This window comes from Notamacropus eugenii, chromosome 3 (assembly GCF_028372415.1).
Source record: "Notamacropus eugenii isolate mMacEug1 chromosome 3, mMacEug1.pri_v2, whole genome shotgun sequence".
Taxonomy (NCBI): domain Eukaryota; kingdom Metazoa; phylum Chordata; class Mammalia; order Diprotodontia; family Macropodidae; genus Notamacropus; species Notamacropus eugenii.
In genome coordinates, this window is record NC_092874.1 from 467,841,331 (window position 1) to 467,863,569 (window position 22,239).

Sequence of the window (22,239 nt, forward strand, 5' to 3'; positions counted from 1 at the left end):
TCCCTCTCTCTCTGTAGAGGGAAATTTTACCAAATAAAAAAAAAGCAGAACTGAAGTTACTTTGAAGTGATTCCATAGAATATGATTGTCTAGGTAATTTAGTGGCTAAATCACCTACATGGAAATCTACTATGCTCGTCAAGAAGTAAAAGCTTAGAGATTAATTGGTATTGTATAAGGAAATACGCGCAGGAGAGATTCAGTGGTATGTTAGACTATAATATGACTGGGAAGTAAGATGAGCTTCTTTAAGAAAAGCAGCTAAGGTAAAATGAAGTGTAGAATCAGAGCAAAAGAAGGAAGGCTGATTTTGAAGTTGGCAGGCTTTAATCAGAGTTAAGGGGATGGATAGATGGGGTCACAAGAGAGAAGATTTAAGCCAGTGCAGATAAAAGGGGAATAAATGGAACCTTAAAGAAAGTTGGAGTGCTTTGGCATTGACTGGATGGAGGGTTTGAAAGAAAGGGTTTGGAGTTGGGGAAAGGTTTGAGAAGACTTATTATCTCTTTGAGATAAGAAGTCTATGAGAGACTTTGGAGAAGTATCTGTTAGCAGTTTCAGACAGTATTCTACATTCAAGTTATAACATTTACCAATTGGTAACTATAGAAATAAATCTGAAGCTTGGGAGTATCTGAGAAGCGTGAGCCTTGAAGGACTTCCGAGCACCAGGGCTTGCGAAAGGAGATGAATCTTTGAAAGTGACCTAAGGAAAGCAGTGGGTCTATCATCTGAGGGGCAGGCAGCTCGTGGCTCTTGGGAAAATCGAGATTTTCATTGTCACCTTTTGTGACTGTAGGTACAGATCTGATTTGGTTGAAATTGGTCCTGAATCCAAGTTCTTACGTGGTCTCATTGAAAGTGAGATGTATTCTTTTCTTAGGATAATTGTGGTAAATGAGAACTTCATGAAAAATATCTAGCATTTAGGCAATGTGCTTGAAAATTGCATGGATCAAGAAAACCTGGGTTCAAATCCATTCTCAGAAACTTACTACGTGATGTGACCCTGAGCAAGTCATTTCACTTCGATGCTGCTCAGTTTTTTTAACTCTAAAATGGTATAATAATAGCGCCTTCTTCTTAGGGTTGTTGTGAGCATCAAATGCCAAAAATCATACAGTGCTTGGCACATGGTGAGTGCTATATAAATGTTAGCTATTATTTTTATTGTGTTGGGTTTTTAATGCAATTATTATAAAATGCCAAACTGATAGGTGAGGTGATTTTCTATGTAAGAGAATTTGAAAATGCATTCAACTGAATTGATATTATTTGACTGGCAGTAAGTTTTGTGTTATGTTTTAAAAATAATATTGCTTGTATTATTTTTCTTGTATTGTGAATTTTTTGAAACCATTGTACAAGAAATGCTATTAACTTGAAAATGGTGCCCAGCGGGTGACACGTTTGTATCATTAGAAAATGAACTTCTCTTTTAATCTGGATAGATCAAACAATTAAATAATCTTTTAGATGATGAATTGACCTATTGAAGAATGTGTTCATAATATGTGAAAGCTATTAAGTATTTAGTTGGGTCTATTTTGCTTCACAATGGACAATAACTCACTGTTGGAAAAATGTAGCACAGAATTTGTAAATCCGGTTCCTTGGGATCTTTTGTTTGGCTGGCATTGTGTTAGGAGGTGCTGAAGTAAGGAACCTCTCCCAGCCAAAGTGGGGGACTTATGTATAGTAAAGAGTGAGTTTTGTCTGATAACTTGTTTGACCATTCTGTGGGCCAGAAGCTTCCAATATGTAACAAAAGTCACTGAAAACTCTAAGCATGATAATCAGTCTATTAGGAAGTCCAGGGGTGTCCAATTAATTGAGACCAAAATCTTTCTCATACTCAGGGACCCCTCCTTTGGCTACTTTGATACTTTTGGGAGAGCACTGAAAATAGAAGGTGTTGTTACAATTCACTGATTGGTCAGTTCCAGAAGTGGGGAAATCTGATGCTTGGCTAAGGGAAATTCCATCAATCATAACCACTTTGTCAACAGGCCTTTCACAGGTAATCAACTCTAAGTCATCCAGCGGGGGCTTTCCAAAGGTCACAAGACCCTTTCAACATTTCAGGGCCTTCCACAAGTCTTAAGATCCTGGTGTTTGACCAACAGTATCTTAGGGTCCAAGGAAGTTGTGGATTTGAATCAAATGTTACTAGGGAGTAGATGACTGTGGTTCGTAGGGGTGAGGAGGCAAATGAACCTCATTATAGCCCTTACAGAGTGTGTGTGGGGGGAGTAATGCAGAAATTACATTGTTTTTACATTTCTTACCAATAATACGAATCTGGCTGATAAATCAAATGTAATATAATCATCAATACATTATAGATTAATCATTCATGATTCCTATCCTAACAGCACTGACCTATATTACTAACTTAAACTTAAGACAGTTCTGCTCAATTCAGTAATGTAATCATTGATATCCATCAAATTACAATAAACTGAATAAGTACTGATTAATTTGAGTAGGGGAGCATCAAAATTCTCATCAATGTTATATCAATAGGTGACAGCTGGGACTCAGGATAAGACATGGGATGAGATGGCCATTGAGAGTGGGTGATCAAGACCAAGGGCGTTGATATTATTTAACATGGATGGTCATAACTGTGCTGCATTTGGCTTTCATGCTTCATGGTGTTTATGTTTGCCTGAAAGTGGGCTATGGTCAAGATTCCTTTTGTTTATTGTTTGGGGATCAGGACCTTTTCTCCTGCAACCCTTTGATCAACTAAAAGTCTTCTGTTTACAGTAACCTCACCTGATCAAAACTTGACTTATGGAATAATAATGTTAATGGACATCCGTCAAGTAGAAGCCAAAGGGAAGTCTGAATTCCCCAAATGATTTCATTCTTCTCCTACTGTGTAAAGTTTTCCTTGACCCTAGTTTTCTTGGTTACTTTAGTGATAATGGAGATCTCCCCTCTCAATCAATCCATTGTGAACTCTCTAAGTGTAGTTTATTCTGTAACCTGACTTAGTTTACCTATAGAGTCTGTTGACCAAAGTTTGTGTCCTCAAGGGATGGATGAGATAATGGCTCTGTTTAAGTTCTTTCAACTTTTATGACATTGAAGGAATCATGCAATGATGATTTCGGTGATACTCATGGCTACACTGTCCTACTTGTTTCCTGGTGTACATTTCAGTACTCTGACTTATAGCCCCTGAGATATACTCAAATTGATCCCTGTGACTGAGACATTGGGAAGAGTTTGTCTCCAATCTGGCTCCTACCCTTCCTTAAAGGAATTCTTTCAAGCTCTAGTTAGATGAACTGACTCCGCTGAGTCAGATTATTTAATGAACTCCCTTTGAAATCATAACCCAAATTTTTGCTTCTATAATTATACGTTAGCTTGAGAATGCTACGCTTCAAAAGAAGGGATTGTGGAGAAAATATTTTCCTTTATTAATGCAGTTGAACCTTGCTTTATGTAGTTACAAAATTGTGTATCCCAAAAGCTTGCTGTAGAGGTCAGGCTGACCCCAGAGATGCTCCAAAGAAGTTAGGATGGCTATAGGAGTGTATGAGGGTGTTCAGGAGGAACTGACATCTCTGATATGAAGATTGCTTATCCACCTTCGGTGTCCACCTGGCACTCACCTGTGGTTCCCAGAAGCTGTAGTACGTGCAGCAACCAAACCCTGATAAAACTATCTTGGCAAAAGGGCTAAGCCAGGTCAAGGGTAACTGATGGGTCTTGAATTCATTGGTGAATTATGGGAATGTTTACCCAAAGCACATGAAGACTTCCCCTGGTGAAATGGGTGGATGAGAGTTATTTGTTCCAACAACCAAGAAGGCAGCCAAAGCAGGCGCTGTGGAGTACTTAGAGCTTGGTTGGACATTGAAGACCCCAAGGTCATGCACTGTATCCCAAGCAACCACTAGTCACCCTGTCTTTAGTCTTGTCACTGGACTTTGATGGCTCAGAAAGAGAGAGTGAGACCGATGACTTTGTGCAACTCTGCCTCACTGAAACCCAATTCAGACGCAAGTCATGACATCACCCTGTGATATCACTGGTGAAAACAAGGATGGATGATAGTAACAAGATACCACCCAAAGCTTGCGTTTTAGGTTTTCCTAATTAGATTGACTTACCTGCTGCCTCTGTGAGATCACTCAGGCCAATGTCCTTATTTCCTTGTATAAACTCTGGATAATCTATTCTATATATCATAATAGATGTACACCTAATGTATTATGCATAATGCATTATATATAATGTGTCTTCATAATGTATTATATCATAATAAATCTTATATATACATATAAGCGTGTACATGTATATGCATATTATATACACACACATATACTACATACATGTGCACATATATGCATATAACAAAGACTAATGGCGGGACTCACTCCGTCTTTCTCTCTCTCTGGAACTATTTTGTGGTTTGTTCTCATGAATAGCATTATATACCAAAGCATCTGCTCCCTGGAGACATGAAGGAGGCATGCAAAGATGGTTTGCCATTTGGCTCCAGGCTGGCTTCCAAATTCCTCACATTTGCACAGCCATGAAAGTTTCAGCTGCGTAGAAATGGTATTCTTTTTTAATAATTAACGTTCTTATCATCTGGTATAACCTCACAACGTTGGGCTGTTAATATATTTTTTTTAATCAATGAATATTTTTGAGCCCAGATTATATTTAAATATTTTGTTTATCTTAAACTCATGTTCTCCAGGACCCCTTAATGTCAGCACCACAGTCCAAATAAAGCAGCTGCCCAGTGTATCCTGGGCCTTCAGGATGGCAAACTGATAACTCAGGTCAAACCTTATCTTGTTGCCTGTATCACTGACATTGGCAGTTTTGGGTTGACTTAAGATATGGGAGTAGAAGTGAAAGGAGGGTCATAGAGCGGTAGAGGGGCCATTCCTTTCCTGGAGGACTTCCATTTTTACCTTTCCTTAGTCAGTAAAGACCAAGATGTTAAATCCTTTCCATTTGTCTTTTGTGACTCTATTCACGAAGCTCGTGTTTCCAAACATAGCCAGCCCACATGTCAATAGCCAGTCTATGCCAGGCTGTCTTATGATTGGGTATTTATAGTAAGGCTATTCACAGCATTGTAGAAGAGGGAAGATTGCTTGGGTGTCAATGAAAATCTTCAGGCTGGTTACGCTCTTAAAATTTCCACCTTCAGCTCTGTTTTAACGGATGCAAGAAAAGGTAAAAACACAGAAGCTTGAGTTTGTAGCGAGTTCTTTTTCTAAGCAGAGTGGAAAGAATCACAGGATTGCCTGTAATACCTCAGATTTGAAGAGGCAAGTTTGCTTTTATACTCTCATGAAAGTGTACTTGTTCCTATGCTGGCTTATTTTAAAAGTATATTTATTAATGGAATATGCAAGTTCTTCTCAACATGCTAGGCACAGGAAATACGTTGTGGGAGAGGATACTACATGCACTGAGAGAAATTTGCTCGTTATTCCTCATTGTTGAGTTTAAATGCTTCCTGTGTCTTACTAACATGTGCTCGTCCCCTTCTTTCCCCACTCCCCCCTTCTCAAGAGGTTGCTTAGTATAGAAGAAAGAGGCAGGAAGACCTGGGTTCTACTCCTGACTTTGACATAGATTAACTGTGTGGCACTGGACAAGTTACTTAACTTTTGGGTACCCTCAGGCAGATCTACTAACAACACTACAGATGGGTGACTGACATGCACTGATGGAGAGACTGTCCACATCAGGAGTGGGAGAGGTCCATCCCAACGCAATTCCAGCCTGGAACAAAGCTATTGTAATTTCTTACTGAATTTTCTTCTCTCTGCTTGCCATAATACAGGAAAGAGAAGGAATGGAAAAATGAATCAAGTTCCCAGTCTAGTTCTTGCTCAAAAAAATCTACATTATTATATATTCTGAATTTTTAAGAGACTACACTTGAGTTCAATCCTAGTTCCATAGGCAGAAGGACTTCCTAATGACCCTAATAGAAAGAAACAATAACTTTTTGTAATTGTGTAAGTGCATGGGATATATATTTATTTATTGTAATAAAGATTCAAAAAAACTCTAGGCAAATAACTTATTGATGATCAGAGTTGTCCAAAAGTGGAAGAGGTGTGTCTCAGGAGGTAGTAGGCTCCCTGTCACTGGAGGCCATCCAAGTAGAAGCTGTCTGACCACTAGTCTGGGATGTTATAAAGGGGACTTTTGTTTGAGTATCACCTAGACCAAATGGCCACTGAGATCTTTTCTAGCTCTGATAGCCTGTGATTCTCCAAATGATCATGTTCATTTAATCACATGGTCCCCAATTCTCTGCTGAAATGATGATTTAAAACTAGGAAATGACTAATTCAGAAAACAATGTGTAAAGTTCTCAGAATTCACTCTTTTTAAATGAAGTTTAAAAACTCTACTCCTTCCCCCTTCCCTCCCCCCCCCCCCCCCCGCATTTTCTTCGGTAATCAGTTCTGCCACTCACAATTTTCTCAAACGCAGCTGTAATTCAGAGTTCACAACCAAGGGGACAAAAACCAATTTAAGCATTGCTTAGATTGTGGTTTAAGTAACACACAGCACATGAATAACTACAACACCGATGAAGACTTGGACGATGACTTTGCCACCCAATCTGTCATTGAGCAGAGTTTGCAGGATATAGACAAGCCAGAGACCATACAGCATGCAGAGGACAAGGAGAGGTAATGGCATCTTCTTTGGAGATACAATGAATGTGTTATTTATGACAATATTTGTGGTAAGACTCTGGCTTACGAGAGTCAGCATGATACAATGCAGGGCTAGCCTCAAAGCCAAAAGAGCAGAGTACAAATCCCTTCTGGGACACATATTAGCTGTAGGACCCTCAGCAAGTCACACAGTGTCCTGGTACTCAAGGAAACCCTTTAAGACAGGATTTCTTAAATCTTTTATGTGTGCATGTGTCCCGGAACCCTTTGGAAGCTGAGAAAAGTATAAGGACCCCTTCTCAGAATCATGTTTTAAAATACACAAAATAAAATATGTCGAGTTAGTTAGCACCTAGTATATATTAAGCACTGTAATCACAAAGCGATTTATAAAAGAAACCAGACTTATTGAAATGCAGTTATCAAAATACTTAAAAAAAAAAAAGTTTACAGACTCCAGGTTAAGAATCCCTGCTCCAAGGATGACAAATTGTGGTGAGATGATAATGAGCATTGGTGGAGGGAGTTATTTCACCTGCGAGTTCCTTAAACTAGTGAAAGCTCAGGGCTAGTCCCCATCCTCTATGACATACCAAAGTAGCTTCTTCAAGTGACCCTCTGAGTACAGGCAGTACCTCTATGATTATTTCTCTTTCACAGATTAATAAAAAGAAAAACTCAGAGAAGTTAAGTGACCTGCAAGGTCCCACTGCCAGCGTGTGTCAGAGCTAAGACACACCTTTTGATTTCATGTACATTACCATTCTTACCTCAACCCTTCACTGCACCATCCATTTGGTAGTTTCTAACTTGTGTTTTCCATTCATTATTCTTGTTTAAAACTGTTGATACCATAGATGTAAATGGTCCCTACACACCAGTATGTACATTTTAGTCTCTACTTTAGTGTATGGTTTATTCCATGCCTTATTGTATTAGTTCCTAGGAATTGCTTAGCCCTAGATTTCTTTCCTACATCCCTAATCTCTTCATTTCTTCTCTTGTTTGATGTTAACAAAACCTGTTTTCACCTCCCCCTCCCCCATCACTGGAGTGACAATTTCTTTCTTTTTTAAAATTTCCTTATAGTCTCCATTCTTTTTTGAGCCCAGAATATAAGAAGATTGTTGAAGCGATCAAGGCAGTTAAGTATCCTCCTTATTCTACCCTCAAAGGTTTATGGTAAGATGATTATAATAACTTAAGGAGCTTTCTTTCCCTTTGGGACAACTGCTTCCCCTAGCAAGATGGTGGGAAGGAGGACAAATGAACTATCCAGGCACACAGAACACCTCAAAAGCATTAGACAAACATGGGTAATTTTTAGAGCTGAAAAGTACCTAAGAGGTAATCTAGTTCAATCCTCTCATTTTGCAGATGAAGAAATAGGGCTCCAAGAGGCTGTGACATGTTTGAGGTCAGAGAGGTAGTAAGTAGTGGATCCAGTCAAGAACCCAAATCATTTGACTCCAAAGCCTTGTATGCCTCTTACTTGTTGGACTTTCCATGGACTGGAATCCAAATTCCATTTTTTCACCTCATGTACCTTGTGGATAGAAGGCAGTTGGCTAACTTAGTGAATAGTCATTCAGCAAATCCATTCACCCAACATTTATCAGCTACTTGCTATGTGCAAGGCACTGTGAGAGATTCTAAGTCAAACAAAATGCAGTTCAGGGAGTTTGCTCCAGTGGGTGGAATGAGATGGGTCCCAGATAGACGGATCTAACAGGACCCAAATGTACTAAGTCTGCCCATAGGAGGGAACATGAGTCATGGCCCTGCATGCCAAAGGTGAGTTTGTCCTCTACAGGTGAAGAAGATGCTCTGTCAAAGCTGTCTGTGCACTTTTTGGCGTTTGAGGAGACAGATCAGACAGGCTGGCTTCCTTTACACCATGCAGCAATCCAATCAAACAAACAGATCTTGGAACTCACTCTGAAAGGTAGCTGCTTCCCTTGGCTTCTCCCCCCCTACTCCAGGGAGTCCCTCCATACTTAACCTCTTTTGTTCAACGGGGTCTTTCAGGTTCACAACCCAGACTATGGGAGCAAACCACTTGGAAAGGCGAGACGCCTCTCTTCTTGGCAGTAGACAAATGCCTCATGGAAAATACCAACTTTCTTCTTCTCAATGACTGTGACCCTAACACTCAGAATGAAGACGGCCATTTTCCTCTACTTTTGGGTAAATGAAAACTTCTCTTCCTTAGATCAGTGATGGCCCAGCTTGAAGGCTCCATAGAGGTGAATAGGGAATTGGGGGGGGGAGGGAAATTGTTGATGTTGGTGAAGGGTTTTTTGACAGATTTTAGAAGAAGGGCTTTGGGGAATAGGAGCAATCCCTTACTGGCCACCAGAGTACCAAAGCACAGGTCTTCCTTACTGGACTTTGAGGGCTTTCCCTGCTAGTGCCTTCCTCAGACATCACCTCCCCTCATATCTATTTATTTGCATGTTCTCTCCCTCTTTGGATTATAAATTCCTTGAGGGCAGGGACTGGCTTTTGCCTTTCTTCATATCTCCATTGCTTAGCACCAAGCCTGCCACACAGCAGTTGCTTAATAAATGCATGTTGACTGACTGACTGACAAGGGTGCCCTGTCCCTCCAGACCTTCTATGCTCTCGCTAACTCTCTCATTCCCACACACAACAGCTCCCCATTACCACCATATTGCTGACACTGCATTTTGTGACTCTTCTAATTTGCAGGTCTTTATTAAGCAATGACTATGGGCTGAGGTACAGAGTCCAAGTCCCTGTCCTCAAGGAACTTATCTTCTATTAGAAAACCAGTAGGTCCATATTATTTAGCAAATACTCTTGAGTCTCTCAAAGAGTCGTGATGCCCGCTGGGGTGGAGGCCATCTCCCTCTCACACTGATCACAGCCCCTCCAAAGTCACCACTAGCTGAAGAAAACTGTGCTTGGTGAATGGTATAGATATGGTGGAGGGAGAGAAGGTGGGAGTCTGACCTGGGATGTGGCTATCAGGACAAAAAGTGTATCCTGGGACATTCCAGGACCCGGTATGAGGCCAAGTCTACATGGGCAGGGGAAGGCAGACCTGGGCAGGGAAGGAAGGTCAGGGCAGTATTATCTTTGCTCTCTAAATTGCCAATGTGAAGGGTGGAGGAGGGGGAACAAGTCTTGGGTTGAAACTACAACTACCGGGAGGTAGAGATGGACAAAGGAGGAAAGGGGGGATAAGAAAGGAATTTCTGGATGGTGCTGTCAGTGCAGCTAAATTTTCTGTCCTTGGACAAAGCTCTGATGGCCCTACCTTAGTTAAAGCCCTTGAGCTTGGGTGACAACCTTTCAGAAGAGGAGCATCTCCAAATTTAGTTTAGCTGGTCCTTGGATGGGATGCACAGTCTAACATCTAGACCATAGTTGATGTCTTACCAGCTCAGAAGGACCTTCCAGAACTTATACTCCACTGTTTATTACTCAAGAGATGTCTCCACACATCAAAGAAGGACTTGAGTGGAATTGTTTGGGAAGGGGCTAGTAAGCATTTGTACAGGACCTACTATGGGCTAAAAGCTTTCTGTAAGTATTACCATCTTTGATCATCTCCTTGTGAACTATTATTCCCATTTTATGGGTGAGGAACTCGAAACAAACAAAGGTTAAGGGACTTGTCCAGAGTCACATAGCTAGTAAATGTCTGAGGGCAGATTTGAACTTGGGTCTTCTTGCCTGTAGGCCCAATGCTCTATCTACCACTCCACTGGCTACCTCTAAGTGTCTGGAAAAGAGAATTTTGCAAAGGAGTGACTTGGTTCTGTATCCAGTTTTCAAAACAAGGCAAGATCTTGACATACCTGAAGGGGCCATTAGCTCCTGTTCAGAAAGGATGACTGTCTCTTTCTCCTGTTCTCTCTTAGCTGTCAAACACCGTTCCTATGACATGGTTTCCTTGCTGATCACCTTCGGAGCGAAAGTCAATTTGCGGTGTGCCAACAAGAGGACTGCATTGCACGAGGCTGCCCGGCTGGGCAGGAAGGACATGGTAGACCTCCTGCTGCGTTCAGGGGCTGATCCTGACCCACAGAGCACCTATGGATTCACACCGCTTGCTCTTGCTGCCCAAGGTGGGCATATGGAAGTTATGGAGCTCTTACTACAAAAGGGTAAGCCATTCTGGGTGTGGTGATCCCCTCCACCAATGCATTATCTCAACTTCTCTGTGACTTGGTACAGAGATCCTAGAGAGTCCCAGTCAGGGTCACCTAGTTAGTAGGCCTGAGAAGCGTGCCTTGGGCCTACATCCAGTCATCATAGATTAAGAGCTGGAAATAAGAAGGAACCTTAAGTCTGACCTCATTTTCCAGATGAGGAAAATGAGGCCTGGGGAGGTTAAGTGATTTGCCCACAGTGACACAGCCAGTGTGTCCTCCTGGTTCCTAGCTCAACACCATGTCCATTCTGCCCCAGCATCTCCTAATTATCACCCCCGGAGCTACAATATCTTTAGGCCAGGGAATAAGAAGGAAAAGTTTCTTGAGGGCAGGGACCATGTACCTTCTGTATTTATATTCTCAGTTATTAGAAAGCAGTCTTGAAGATTCCAGTAGGTGCTTAAAAAATACCTATTGATTGATTAACATGTCCATTTAAAGATGGAGCGACTAAGACTTCTTCATGGTTGTACAATTAGTGAATACCTGAGGAAAGGCACTTAAAAAATAATGGAAGAGAATTATTTTGTGTCCACACTAGGTGCCTTATATCATGGTGTGAATGCTGGAATGAAAGAAAGTCCAGGTATTTCACTGAGGCTAGAGTCTTCTACTTGGTACACACTTTTTTTGTTTGAGGTTATCAGTGGAATGCCACCAGTATGTGCTCCTGTCCCAGATTAGTGTATCTTCCTCCATCCTTTCTCCTTCTTCAGATCCTACTCATCCTTCTAAGAATGGGTCATGGAATAACAAAATCTGAGGCCTAAAAGGGACCTTATTTTTAAAGTCTCTTTCAAGTTCAAGTGATTTACTGATGCTTTAGATCTGAAAGAGCCTTAGAGGTCATCGAGATCAAACTCCCTATTTTACAGATGAGGAAACTGAGGCTTAAGTGTTGAGATTAAGTGAGTTAGGGTCACACAGTGGGAGAGGTGGGATTTGAACTTAGATCTTTTGACTCCCAATCCAGTGGTCTTTTCACAGTATCACTTGCTTGTTTCACTATCTCATGGATGAGGGAGTTGAGGTCTAATTCATTTCAAATTAAATTCAACAGATGTTGGGCACCCACTATATGCATGGTTTGAAGAAGGTTTGAGAAAAGCATTGGATTTCATCAGAGAATTTAGGTTAACTTTTCAAATCTGCTACATATCCTGTGTGACCTCGACCAAGTTACCTTTTTTTCTACAGGTCTCCATTTCCTTATATATAAAATAGTAGGATTGGATTAGATCAGGAGTTCTTAAGCTTTCTTGTGTAATGGTCCCCTTGGTCATTCTGGTGAAGCCCCTGGACCCTTTCTCAGATTAATGCTTGTAAATACACAGGAAAACCTACCTACCGTTACAAGGATAGCAAACTAAAGCCATCAAAATCTTTTCTAAAACAAGTAGACAGTCCTCAGGTTAAAACCCCTGGGGCAAGATGAAGCTTCTGGTTCCTTTGGTCCCACTGACACTCAGTACTGAGAAGTGGAGAAAATGAGACTAGAGCCCAGGTTCTGCCCAGTCCTAGATCAGTGCTCTTCGGATGAGGTATTTGTAGAAGGCTTGGTACAGAGTAGGCACTTCACAGATGCTTGTTTCCTCTCCCATGACATTTTCTGGGGTGCTGCCCTGATTGATAGAGGACTAGGGCACAATGGGAGGACTGCTTGGTTTGGAGTCAGAGGACCTGGGTTCATTCTGTTCCCTGTGCTACTTTGGGTAGGTCACTTCCTCTCTCTGGGTCTTTTTCTCTTCTATAAAAATATGACTTCTTAGGGAAGGGCCATTCTAGTCTGAAATCTATGAACCCCAAAACTCGGAGACCCTCTAGTCCAACCCATACCTGGACCCAGAATCCCCTGTACAACCCAAAAAGCAAGAGGTGATCCTTTGCTCAAAGACCTCTAGTAACGGAGAGCCCACTGTCTCCCTAGTAACTTACTTTGGGTCAATTTTCATCCCTGGGGAGTTCCTCCTTACTTCAAACTTAAATGGGCCTCTCTTAACTTTCTGCTCATTGCTTCTTTAATGCCCTTTGGGGACAAGTAGAACAAGTCTTCTAAGCCTTCCCAATGCACTAGCCCATACCCAGCTCACCATCCCCTGAAGCTGGAAGCTCTGTTTGTCTTTCCCATTCATTTGCCACTCAGCCCTTGTCCATGGTCCTGCTTTTTCTTTCCAAGTAGAATGTAAGCTGACTGAGGGCAGGAATCCCTTGTGCATTCCCAGAATTTCAAAATCATTGCAACCAAAATTAGAAGGAAAGCAGGAAACTGGGAACAAAATTTTATGGTGAGTTTCTCTGATAAATGCTTCATTTCTCAAATATAGAGAACTGAACCAAATTTATGAAAAATAAGAGCCATTCCCCAAATGATAAATGGTCAAAGACAAGAAAGGCAATTTTTAGAAGTAGAAATCAAAGTTATCAATAATCACATAAAAATGTTCTAAATCACTAATGATTAGAGAAATGCAAATTAAAACAACTCTAAGGTACCATAACACACCTGTCAGATTGGCTAATATGATAAAAAAGAAAGATGACAAATGCTGGAGGGGATATGGAAAATATTGCCCACAGGGACAATAATGCACTCTTGGTGGAGTTGTAAACTGGTCCAACAATTCCGGAGGGCAATTTAGAACTATGCCCAAAGGACTATAAATCTGTAGGCATACCCTTTGACCCAGCAATACCACTACTAAGTTTGTATCCCAAAGAGATCAAGAGAAAAAGGAAATGGTCCTATTTGTACAAAAATATTTATAGTAGCTGTTTTGTGGTGGCAAAGAATTGGATATTGAGAGGATGCCCATCAATTAGGGAATAGTTGAACAAGTTATATTATAAGATTGTGATGGAATACTATTGTGCTATAAGAAATGATGACTGAAGAAAAACCTGGGAAGACTTATATGAACTGATGCAAAGTGAAGGAGAACATTACACACAGAGGCAGCAATATTTTAAGGATGATCAACTGTGAAAGACTTAGCTGCTCTGATCAAGGTGATAATCCAAGACAATTCCAAAGGACCCACAATGAAAAATGCTATTCATCTCCAGAGAACTGATGAACTCTGAAAGTAAAATAGAAGCATACTTTTAAAAACATTTTATGTTTCTTGCTTTCTGTTTATTGATTTTTGTTCATTCATTTATTTGTTTTGTGCCATGGCTAATATGGAAATATATTTTGCATGACTTCACATGTAGAATGGGTATCATATGTTTGCCTTCTCAGTGTGTGGTTGAAGGGCAAGAGGAAAGAGAATTTGGAGCTCAAAATTAAAAAAAAAATGAATGTGCTAGAATGTCATACTGTCTATACATGGTAGATATTCACTTGTAATGAGGATAAATAATTGAGGGGTGTGCAAAAAGACTCTTGGGGTTCTGCAAGCTCCAAACAAACTTTATCTGTCCTTCCAGGAGCTAATGTTCTCTCACAGGCTTCAGATGCTTCATCCATCTTGCTTGAGGCTGCTGCTGGAGGAAACCCCGACTCTCTGACTCTCCTGCTAGAACATGGAGCTGATGCCAATGTCCCCAAGAGTTCAGGCCATTTGCCTATTCATGTAGCTGCTGATCGAGGTCATTTATTGTAAGTCCAAATATTATTAATATTTAAAATCTAAAGAGTATGCTTTGCAATGATGATTTCCAGTTCAATTCAGTTTGATTCAATTCAAATTGATTTGATTCAATCACATTAGGTCCAGTTTAATTCAATGAACATTTATTAAGGGTCTTATTTTCCAGATACCAGAAATTAAAAAAAAGGGTGATCTGGAAGTTTGGGTGTAGCTTTAAATTTCAGTAACTTCAAAAGTGTAAATGCCACAAACATACAAAAAAAACCACTCAAAAGAGTAATTACTTAATTTTTAAAAGCATTGCTATGTGTCTTATTAAAATCTAATGTAACCACCATGTTGGGCTATGCATTAGTCAGTGTTTGAACTTTGGTAGTGACTGAAAGGATTGCGTTTGTAGCCCCAGGCTTTCTTTCTTTCATGAAATTCTCACCCAGATTCCTGAAGAAGGATGAGATGGTAGAATTGGCAAGATTTGGCATCTGATTGGGTACAGGGAGGTGACAGTGGCGTCTAGGAGCATGCTGCACCTCAGGGAATCTTTGTAAGAATCCCACAGAAGGAGAATTCAGAACTGTTCTTTACTTAAAGGCCACATGAGATTTCCAAGAGTGAGCCTACTTTCCGCTGGACTCTGTATATTCTTGGGGAACAGTGTTTCCCAGACTTTTGGGGGAGAATGTTTTGTACCAAATATCCCTTTCTAAAAGCAAATTAACTCTGGCTGGCTGAGAATCACTAGGAAGCATATCAGATGGGGGTTTGGGGAACATGCAGAGGACCAGAAAACCCGCAACCTCTTAAGGTTGCTGTAGAGGCAGTCATTATCTTCCATGGACCTAATCTATTAGGGCAGGGTAAGTGGGAAGAGGGACCCCACAGGGGCTGCTACAAATGAATGAAAAAAATACAGTGTTTTTACTATGTGCCTTGGACTGCACTCCACACTGGGGACTCAAATATAAAAGTGAAGACAGTCCTTGTCCCCAAGGAACTGACATTATAATGGGAGAGGCAATACACATCAGAGAGAGATAGATAGTCAACTAGGGTTTAGAAAATCACAGGGATGGCAAATGGAACCACAGGGACCTAGACTGATATACCCTTTCCAGAAGAACTTGATGGGGCTCTAATTTGAGCTTGTCTCAAGAGATTTCCAGGGGCCCTGATACTTTTCAGCTACTTGTGGACAAAATGGTAGGAGACGTGGTCTTCCATTGATTTTGGTCTACTCTAGGTGATCTCATTGGAAGTGGCAAAATACTGGAAGAGACCAATGAGAAACTGTTGAAGATTTTATAGTTGGCCGATTTAAAGCTGGCAGCTAAGTGGTGCAACGGGGATGACCTGAGTTCAATGCCAGCATCAGGCACTTATTAGCTGTATCACCCAGGCCATGTCACTTAACCTATTTGTTTCCTTATCTATAAAATGGGGTAATAACACGTACCTCCCAGGGTTGTTGTGAGGATCAAATGAAATAATAATTTTCAAAGTATGACAGGCAGAGTACGCTTTTAATAAATGTTGTCACCTTGCTTAAAGCTATTGCTTGACAAATATCTATATTGCTTGAGCATCAATCAAATACATTGGTCACATAGTGAGTCAATGGGGAGCAAATATTGACCCTCAAAGGCAGAAATGCTTGCTACCTGGTTGTGTCCAAAGAATTATCAATAGCTAAACATCTTCTATGATTTGGTGATTATCATAGATTTACAAAAACTATGCCTTTGATGTAAAGTCCCTTAATGATTATTTCCCTAGACAGATGACTGGGAGAGGCCACAAGCATTGGACAGAAAGGAAATTCAAAGAGCATTCCAGACCGAAGAACCTTTCCAACTTGATGCATTGGCACCCTTTTGAGATAAGACATGGGACCAGACCTTGAAGGAACTAATTATCTGCCATATGTATACCCTAGTCATGCTTTAAGTTGAGTAAAATAAGTCTGGAAGGGGTAGAGGCAACATGCCTGATGAGGAACAGAAGTCCAGAGAGGGAGTGAAAGTGGGAGTAAAGTGAAGCCTGGCTGGGACATTTTTGAAATAATGTTCTGGGCAAGTAAGATACTGATTGGGAGATTCTTAGGGTAGAGGTTTTGTCTGGGGTGGGAAGGTGATTGGTGAGGAGGAGGAGAAATCCAGAAAGTAAGTCAAGGAGAGCAGCACAAAGTAGGTGCTTTATAAATGCTTATTGGCTGACTGATGAGAGACAGTGGTTGTCGAAGATGAAGGCAATTAGCAACTCAAAAGGAGCAGGGGCCCCAGTGTAGGAAAGCTGGGATGGTTCTTCATCCCCCATTGAACAAGGATGACTGCTGGTGAGCCTAGATGCAGGATCAGGTTTTACAAGTGGTGATAATGGCCAAGAGGAAGGGATGTACCCACTAAAGAGGACTAGGTTTGGCTCTCTCCCCATTGGTGGCAGAAGTCGGGCCTCTTGAGTGCAATGCTGCAGGCAAGGGAAGGGGACAGTGAAAGTATCCATGGCCAGGAAACTTCAGGATGACTTTAGATTTTGGGACTAAGAGGCCACTCTAGCTCTGGGGTGGAATAAATTGACTGTTCCTGAATGTTAGGTTGTACACATGAGAAGACCTGAGTTAGGTACATTCAAAGAAAGCTGCTGCGAACTCATTCACCTGGAGAGCAGCAGCTGCCACAATGAGATTTGTCAGCACAGATTCTTGTCTCTGGAAGGGACCTGGAAGATGAGGAGCATTCTGGGGGGAGTGGACTTTTTTGTTACTCTCTTGTTTCAGTTGTGTCTGACTCTTCCTGACCATGTTTGAGGTTTTCTTGGCAAAGATACTGGAGTGGCTTACCATTTTCTTCTCCAGCCCATTTTACAGATGAGGAAATGGAGGCAAACGGGGTGAAATGACTCACCCAGGGTCACACAGCTAGTGTCTGAGGCCAGATTTGAACTTAGGTCTTTCTGACTACAGACCTAGAGCTCTATCTACTGTACCATCTAGCTGCCCAAATGGACCACTTTGGCTTAAGACATATGCTGTGGATTGATACTAGAGCTAGAGAACATTTTGAAATATGACTGGGAATTTTTCTTTGTCTGTTTTCAGAGCGTTAAAGATTTTGGTTCCTGTGACTGATTCAGCTGCCATTAAGAGAAGTGGGATCAGCCCCCTTCATTGTGCAGCAGCTGGAGCACATTCACAATGCATTGAGTTTCTCCTCCGAGTTGGGTTCGATGCTAACTTCATGCTCGATCAGAAAATTCGCAAACACTATGATGACCAAAGAAAGTCGGTCCTGTATTTTGCTGTGTCAAATGGTGACATCTCCTCAGTTAAGCTGCTTCTAAATGCTGGGGCGATGCCCAATCAAGACCCAGTCAACTGCCTCCAGATAGCCCTCAGAATGGGTAACTATGAACTGGTCAGCCTCCTGCTCCGGCACGGAGCCAATGTCAATTATGTCTGTAGAGTGAATCCTTTGCATTTCCCATCAGCTCTGCAGTACACACTCAAAGATGAGATCATGTTAAGGCTGCTGCTGAACTATGGGTACGACACAGAGAGGTGTTTCGACTGTCCGCATGGAGACAAAGTTCATTCCCGCTACACTTTTGAAGGCTGGACTTCGACTGTCATCCGAGACACACTGGTAAGGACTTGGTGTGAGTGAGGTTACTGTGGTGTAGATTTATGTGTGTACAGATCTTACCATTTAATTGGAAAAAAATGACCATCATAGACAGGCATAAAAAGTCTACTCCTTACTGACGAAACAGAAAGCCACATAAAATATGTAGTGAGTGAAACAACTGAAAATGCCTGCATCATGGAGAGATGCTGTCTTAGAGGGCAGAATTACAGCTCCAGTGAATGATTAAGTCAGCCATGAGTTCTGTCATGTGACTTCAAGAGCATAACCCTCCTGTGTCACCTTTATTTGAAATCTCATATGTATGTGAAGTGTCATGTGTATGTGACACTTTTTAGTGGTAATGGAATGTATACACATTTATATCCATATATATGAGACCACACACACATTTTGATCTGTCCGTATTCCAGCTGTCAGGCCATATGATGGGTTGTGAACAGCAATACAGTGTATAGTAAGCTTGTGAGGCTGGTTATGGCCTGAGTCAGTATCTTCTTTTACTTCCTCAACCAATTCTAATGCTCAAAGACCTCCAGGCATAGATTTCGATCCAACATTCAAAACAGTTATTGGACTATAGTGGAGATGGAGATGTTCAGAGATAGCACCTCTGAAGAATATAAAATGGCAGAAGTAGATAACTGAAATTGCGTTTACTGATTCATGGACTTCCTAAAGACTTGTGTTGGATGTCAGTGTATGATATCTCATGGCCTGGGACAGACTGTGCCACTCATGGAAGACAGAGCCAGCACACATTGATCATTAAGAAGCTACGCTCCTGAGCTCTTCACCTAACTTTGGGTCTCTATCATAGACTTGAACAAAATTCATCAGAATATGAATTGTGAACAGGGTCACTTCCTCAGCTCCCATGGTATGGCCACAGGCTTGTCCCGTAGCAATCCAAGAATGCATGCGCAGGACCATGAGAAATGAGCTCCTCTCACCTCATGTCACTAACACCCAATCCACTTGAGATAAAAAGTGAATTCTGTCATGATATAGACCAAATGGATCTGTGATCTCGTTGTTTTGAATGTTTCCTCCAATGATTTGGTAGAAAAAAAATGCTACCTTAATGAGTCTTCCAAAAGGAGGCTTCCATTCATCTATCCATCAAAATTACTTAAGATTCCTTGAAAAATATAAAAAGAGAAAAAATCATCTGAAATCCTTCTGATTAAAAAAGAAACATTAGACAAGGTATAAATAAGGAGCCACATGCTCGCTACAGGTATATACAATTGTCATGGAAGTGACCCAACACTGTCTACCTTGAAGAGGGATTCCCTATGAATGGTAGAGTCCTCTTAGATGCTCCTGTTTGAAGAGAACATCATGTTAGGGCAGCTATGGCACACACAGTAAATGCTCATGAAATAGTTTCTATCCTCTTAGCCCTGACAGGGGCTAGAGAGTATCTGGTACAATTCATTTTATAGATGTTCAACAAAGGCCTTGAGGGATAAAATGCCTTGCCCAAGATCACAGAGGCTCAACGGGGACAAGTACCCAGCTCTCCTGACTGCTACCGTGTACTTTGCAGTCTTTCCTGTAGAATACCAACTCTTAAGACTGTTTGATGATGTTTCCCTCAGTTCTGTGAGGTGATTACTCTGCCTTGGCTGCAACATCTCTCGGGGAAGGTCATTCAGGTGATGCTCGACTATGTTGATAGAGTTCAGATCTGCTCCAAGCTAAGGACAGTACTCCAAGAACAGGCATCGTGGTCAGAAATCAATTCAGTACTGAGTAAGTACCAGGGCATCTCAGCCAAAATATTGATGGCACCTTTTCTTTTCTGGTTGGAAATTTTATGTGTATAAAAAACAACCCTATTTATGGTTTGTTTTTACTACCATTTCTCTCTAGACCCCAAAGTAACATTAGGGTTTTCTGTGAATAATATTTCTTTCCTTTTTATATAAATTATGGTTCAGTTCTGGGGTCACAGCAATTGCCCACATTTGGAAACAGCCTGGGAGGTGTGCAATATGAATAACTGCAGTGATTCAATAGGTGTAAAACATGGAGAAACTGGAGACTGATAATGACAAATGTCTCCAAATTCAAACTTTTGAGTCCAGGGGAACCCTCTCCCCTCTCCTCATTCTTCTTGGTGATCTTTAGGACTTAGCAGGACAGGCCTTTATTGGAAGTCCTTAGGAAATATGGTTGAAAACCATTACAGGAAGGTGCTGATTGTTTCTCACATGACACAGCTACTTTCTGGGTCTCACAGTCCTGATCTCACCAAACTAAATAAGTCTTGACCAGGGTGGGCAGAAATGAGATGTCAAAAGCACCATTCTCCAGTAATAAGTGATATTCATTTAGGGTCAGTTTAAAAGAGGAAAACTCAGCAAAACTTTGTTAGGCCATTCTTCTTTGCTAACTGAACCTTATGTTCATCCAAAAATAAAGGAACTAACTCTCTGGACAATTTACTTTTTTTTTTTTTTTCATTTTAGCAAACCCCCGTTGCCTAAAACATCTTTGTCGTCTAAGGATTCGGAAATGCATGGGACGCTTACGTCTACGCTGCCCTGTCTTCATGTCATTTCTGCCACTACCCAATCGACTGAAAGAATACGTACTTTTCAGAGAATATGACCTTTATGGACAAGGATGTTTAACAGGGACCTGGTAACTGAAATGCTCCAGGATCAGAAGATGTAGTTTTGGAGCTAGGTTCCTTAAAAACTGGAAACTATTCAGTTTTTCTCCTAGTTCTATGTAGCATGTATAATATGCACATTACACCTCCCCTTTGCCCAAGCTGTGCTGAACCCACCTGTCTATCCATCTCTATGCAAAGTTGGTAGTGGGTGTACACAAATACACTTGGGATCGGTGATTTGTGTCAGCTTGTGTGTGAACTTTCTCCAGTGACTGACGAAAACTAGCCTAGCAGATAGGTCCCAGAGAATTGTCAGGATCGCATGGAGGTTGAGACTTGTCCAGTGTCAGACGTGTAGTAAGGATCAGAGGGTGGACTTGAATCCATGTTTTCTGGACCCTAAGCCCTGCTCTCTATTCACTCCACCACACTGCTGCTATGGCAGACACAAGTTTTAGGAATAAAAACATTGCCATAAAATCTCAATTAACTGGAATGATCCCTTTTTTTGGCTAGTCATGTTTTCAACTCATTAGAAATCTTTCCAAAGCTGTCCATTCACTTTTTGCACTTTAGTGAAGTATTCTCAAGAAAATGGAATTTTGATGACTGATCTTGTAACTGTTTTATTTTTAGCCATAGTTTTTATACTGTATAGTGTTGGCAGATGGAAGAATGTGGTGGGATGGAGTTGGGAGACTTGCTTCTAAATAGCTGTGGACAAGTCACTTCCTCATCCTCAGTTTCCTTATCTGTTAAATAAGGGGATGAGAGGAAATGACACCTGAGGTCAGTTCTGGCTCAGACATTCCCACTCCAGGCCACTTAGGTCAGAAATCTTCAGTTCAAACCCCAGATCCGACTAGCTGCTTTGTGCGGCTATGGACAAGTTCCTTAATTTTTCTGAGTGGAAAAAGGGGGAACAGTAATCAGCCAGGATTTAGCAAGTGCCTACGATATGGCCTGCTCTGTACGAGGTGCTGAGGCTCCAAGCGCAACAGACAGACCAGGTCCTCTAGGAGCTCTGGGCTGTGGGCAGGATATGTGTCTGGTGACTTGAAGGAGCCAGAGGTGATATTGTCAGGAGCAGAAAAGGCTGGACACCTGGCATCCATGCCTCCTCTTAAAGGGGCTCAGAGGAAAGGGCTTTGTAAATCAGACATCAAGTAAAAGAAGTGGGAGTCTGATTCTTGGGATTGAGTTAGAATGTGTACTTACCTTAAAAACAAACAAAAGCCCATATCAATTTCCAGTCATCTGCTTTCTTAGGTCAAATACAAAATTAGTACGGAGGGATTTGTTTGAAGTCTTCCATTAACTGAAGTCTTAATGTAAATGTCTTTACACAAGATGCTGGATATCTGTTAAGTTTGCTATTAAGAGAATGCTAATACAGAAAGTAAGCTGTGTTTTAAATAAATACATATGAATTTAAATAAAACGTGGTAACACTGTCAAATTTCTAATGACTCCAGTTACTTGAATATAAACTAATCACTGCTGGGCACACAGAAG

General features: G+C 41.2%; 1 protein-coding gene across 1 annotated transcript; it reads left to right on the forward strand.

Annotated features, from left to right (window-relative positions):
* Positions 1-5,035: 5,035 nt before the first annotated feature.
* ASB14 (ankyrin repeat and SOCS box containing 14) lies at positions 5,036-22,174 on the forward strand. Its single transcript, XM_072598857.1, has 10 exons — positions 5,036-5,214; positions 6,493-6,695; positions 7,773-7,827; positions 8,478-8,628; positions 8,712-8,870; positions 10,574-10,819; positions 14,297-14,468; positions 17,555-18,098; positions 19,703-19,856; positions 20,576-22,174. Exons 2-10 carry the CDS (start codon positions 6,574-6,576, stop codon positions 20,752-20,754), a joined length of 1,782 nt encoding a protein of 593 aa, XP_072454958.1. The 5' UTR covers positions 5,036-5,214; positions 6,493-6,573; the 3' UTR covers positions 20,755-22,174.
* The last annotated feature ends 65 nt before the right edge of the window (positions 22,175-22,239 follow it).

What these genes read in the sequence shown, in the direction of transcription:
- ASB14 (XM_072598857.1), top strand. Translation starts at nt 6,574, where the DNA reads ATGAATAACTACAACACCGATGAAGACTTGGACGATGACTTTGCCACC. An exon ending in CTTGGAACTCACTCTGAAAG is followed by an intron (nt 8,629 to 8,711) that starts GTAGCTGCTTCC and finishes GGGGTCTTTCAG; the next exon opens with GTTCACAACCCAGACTATGG. An exon ending in CCATTTTCCTCTACTTTTGG is followed by an intron (nt 8,871 to 10,573) that starts GTAAATGAAAAC and finishes GTTCTCTCTTAG; the next exon opens with CTGTCAAACACCGTTCCTAT.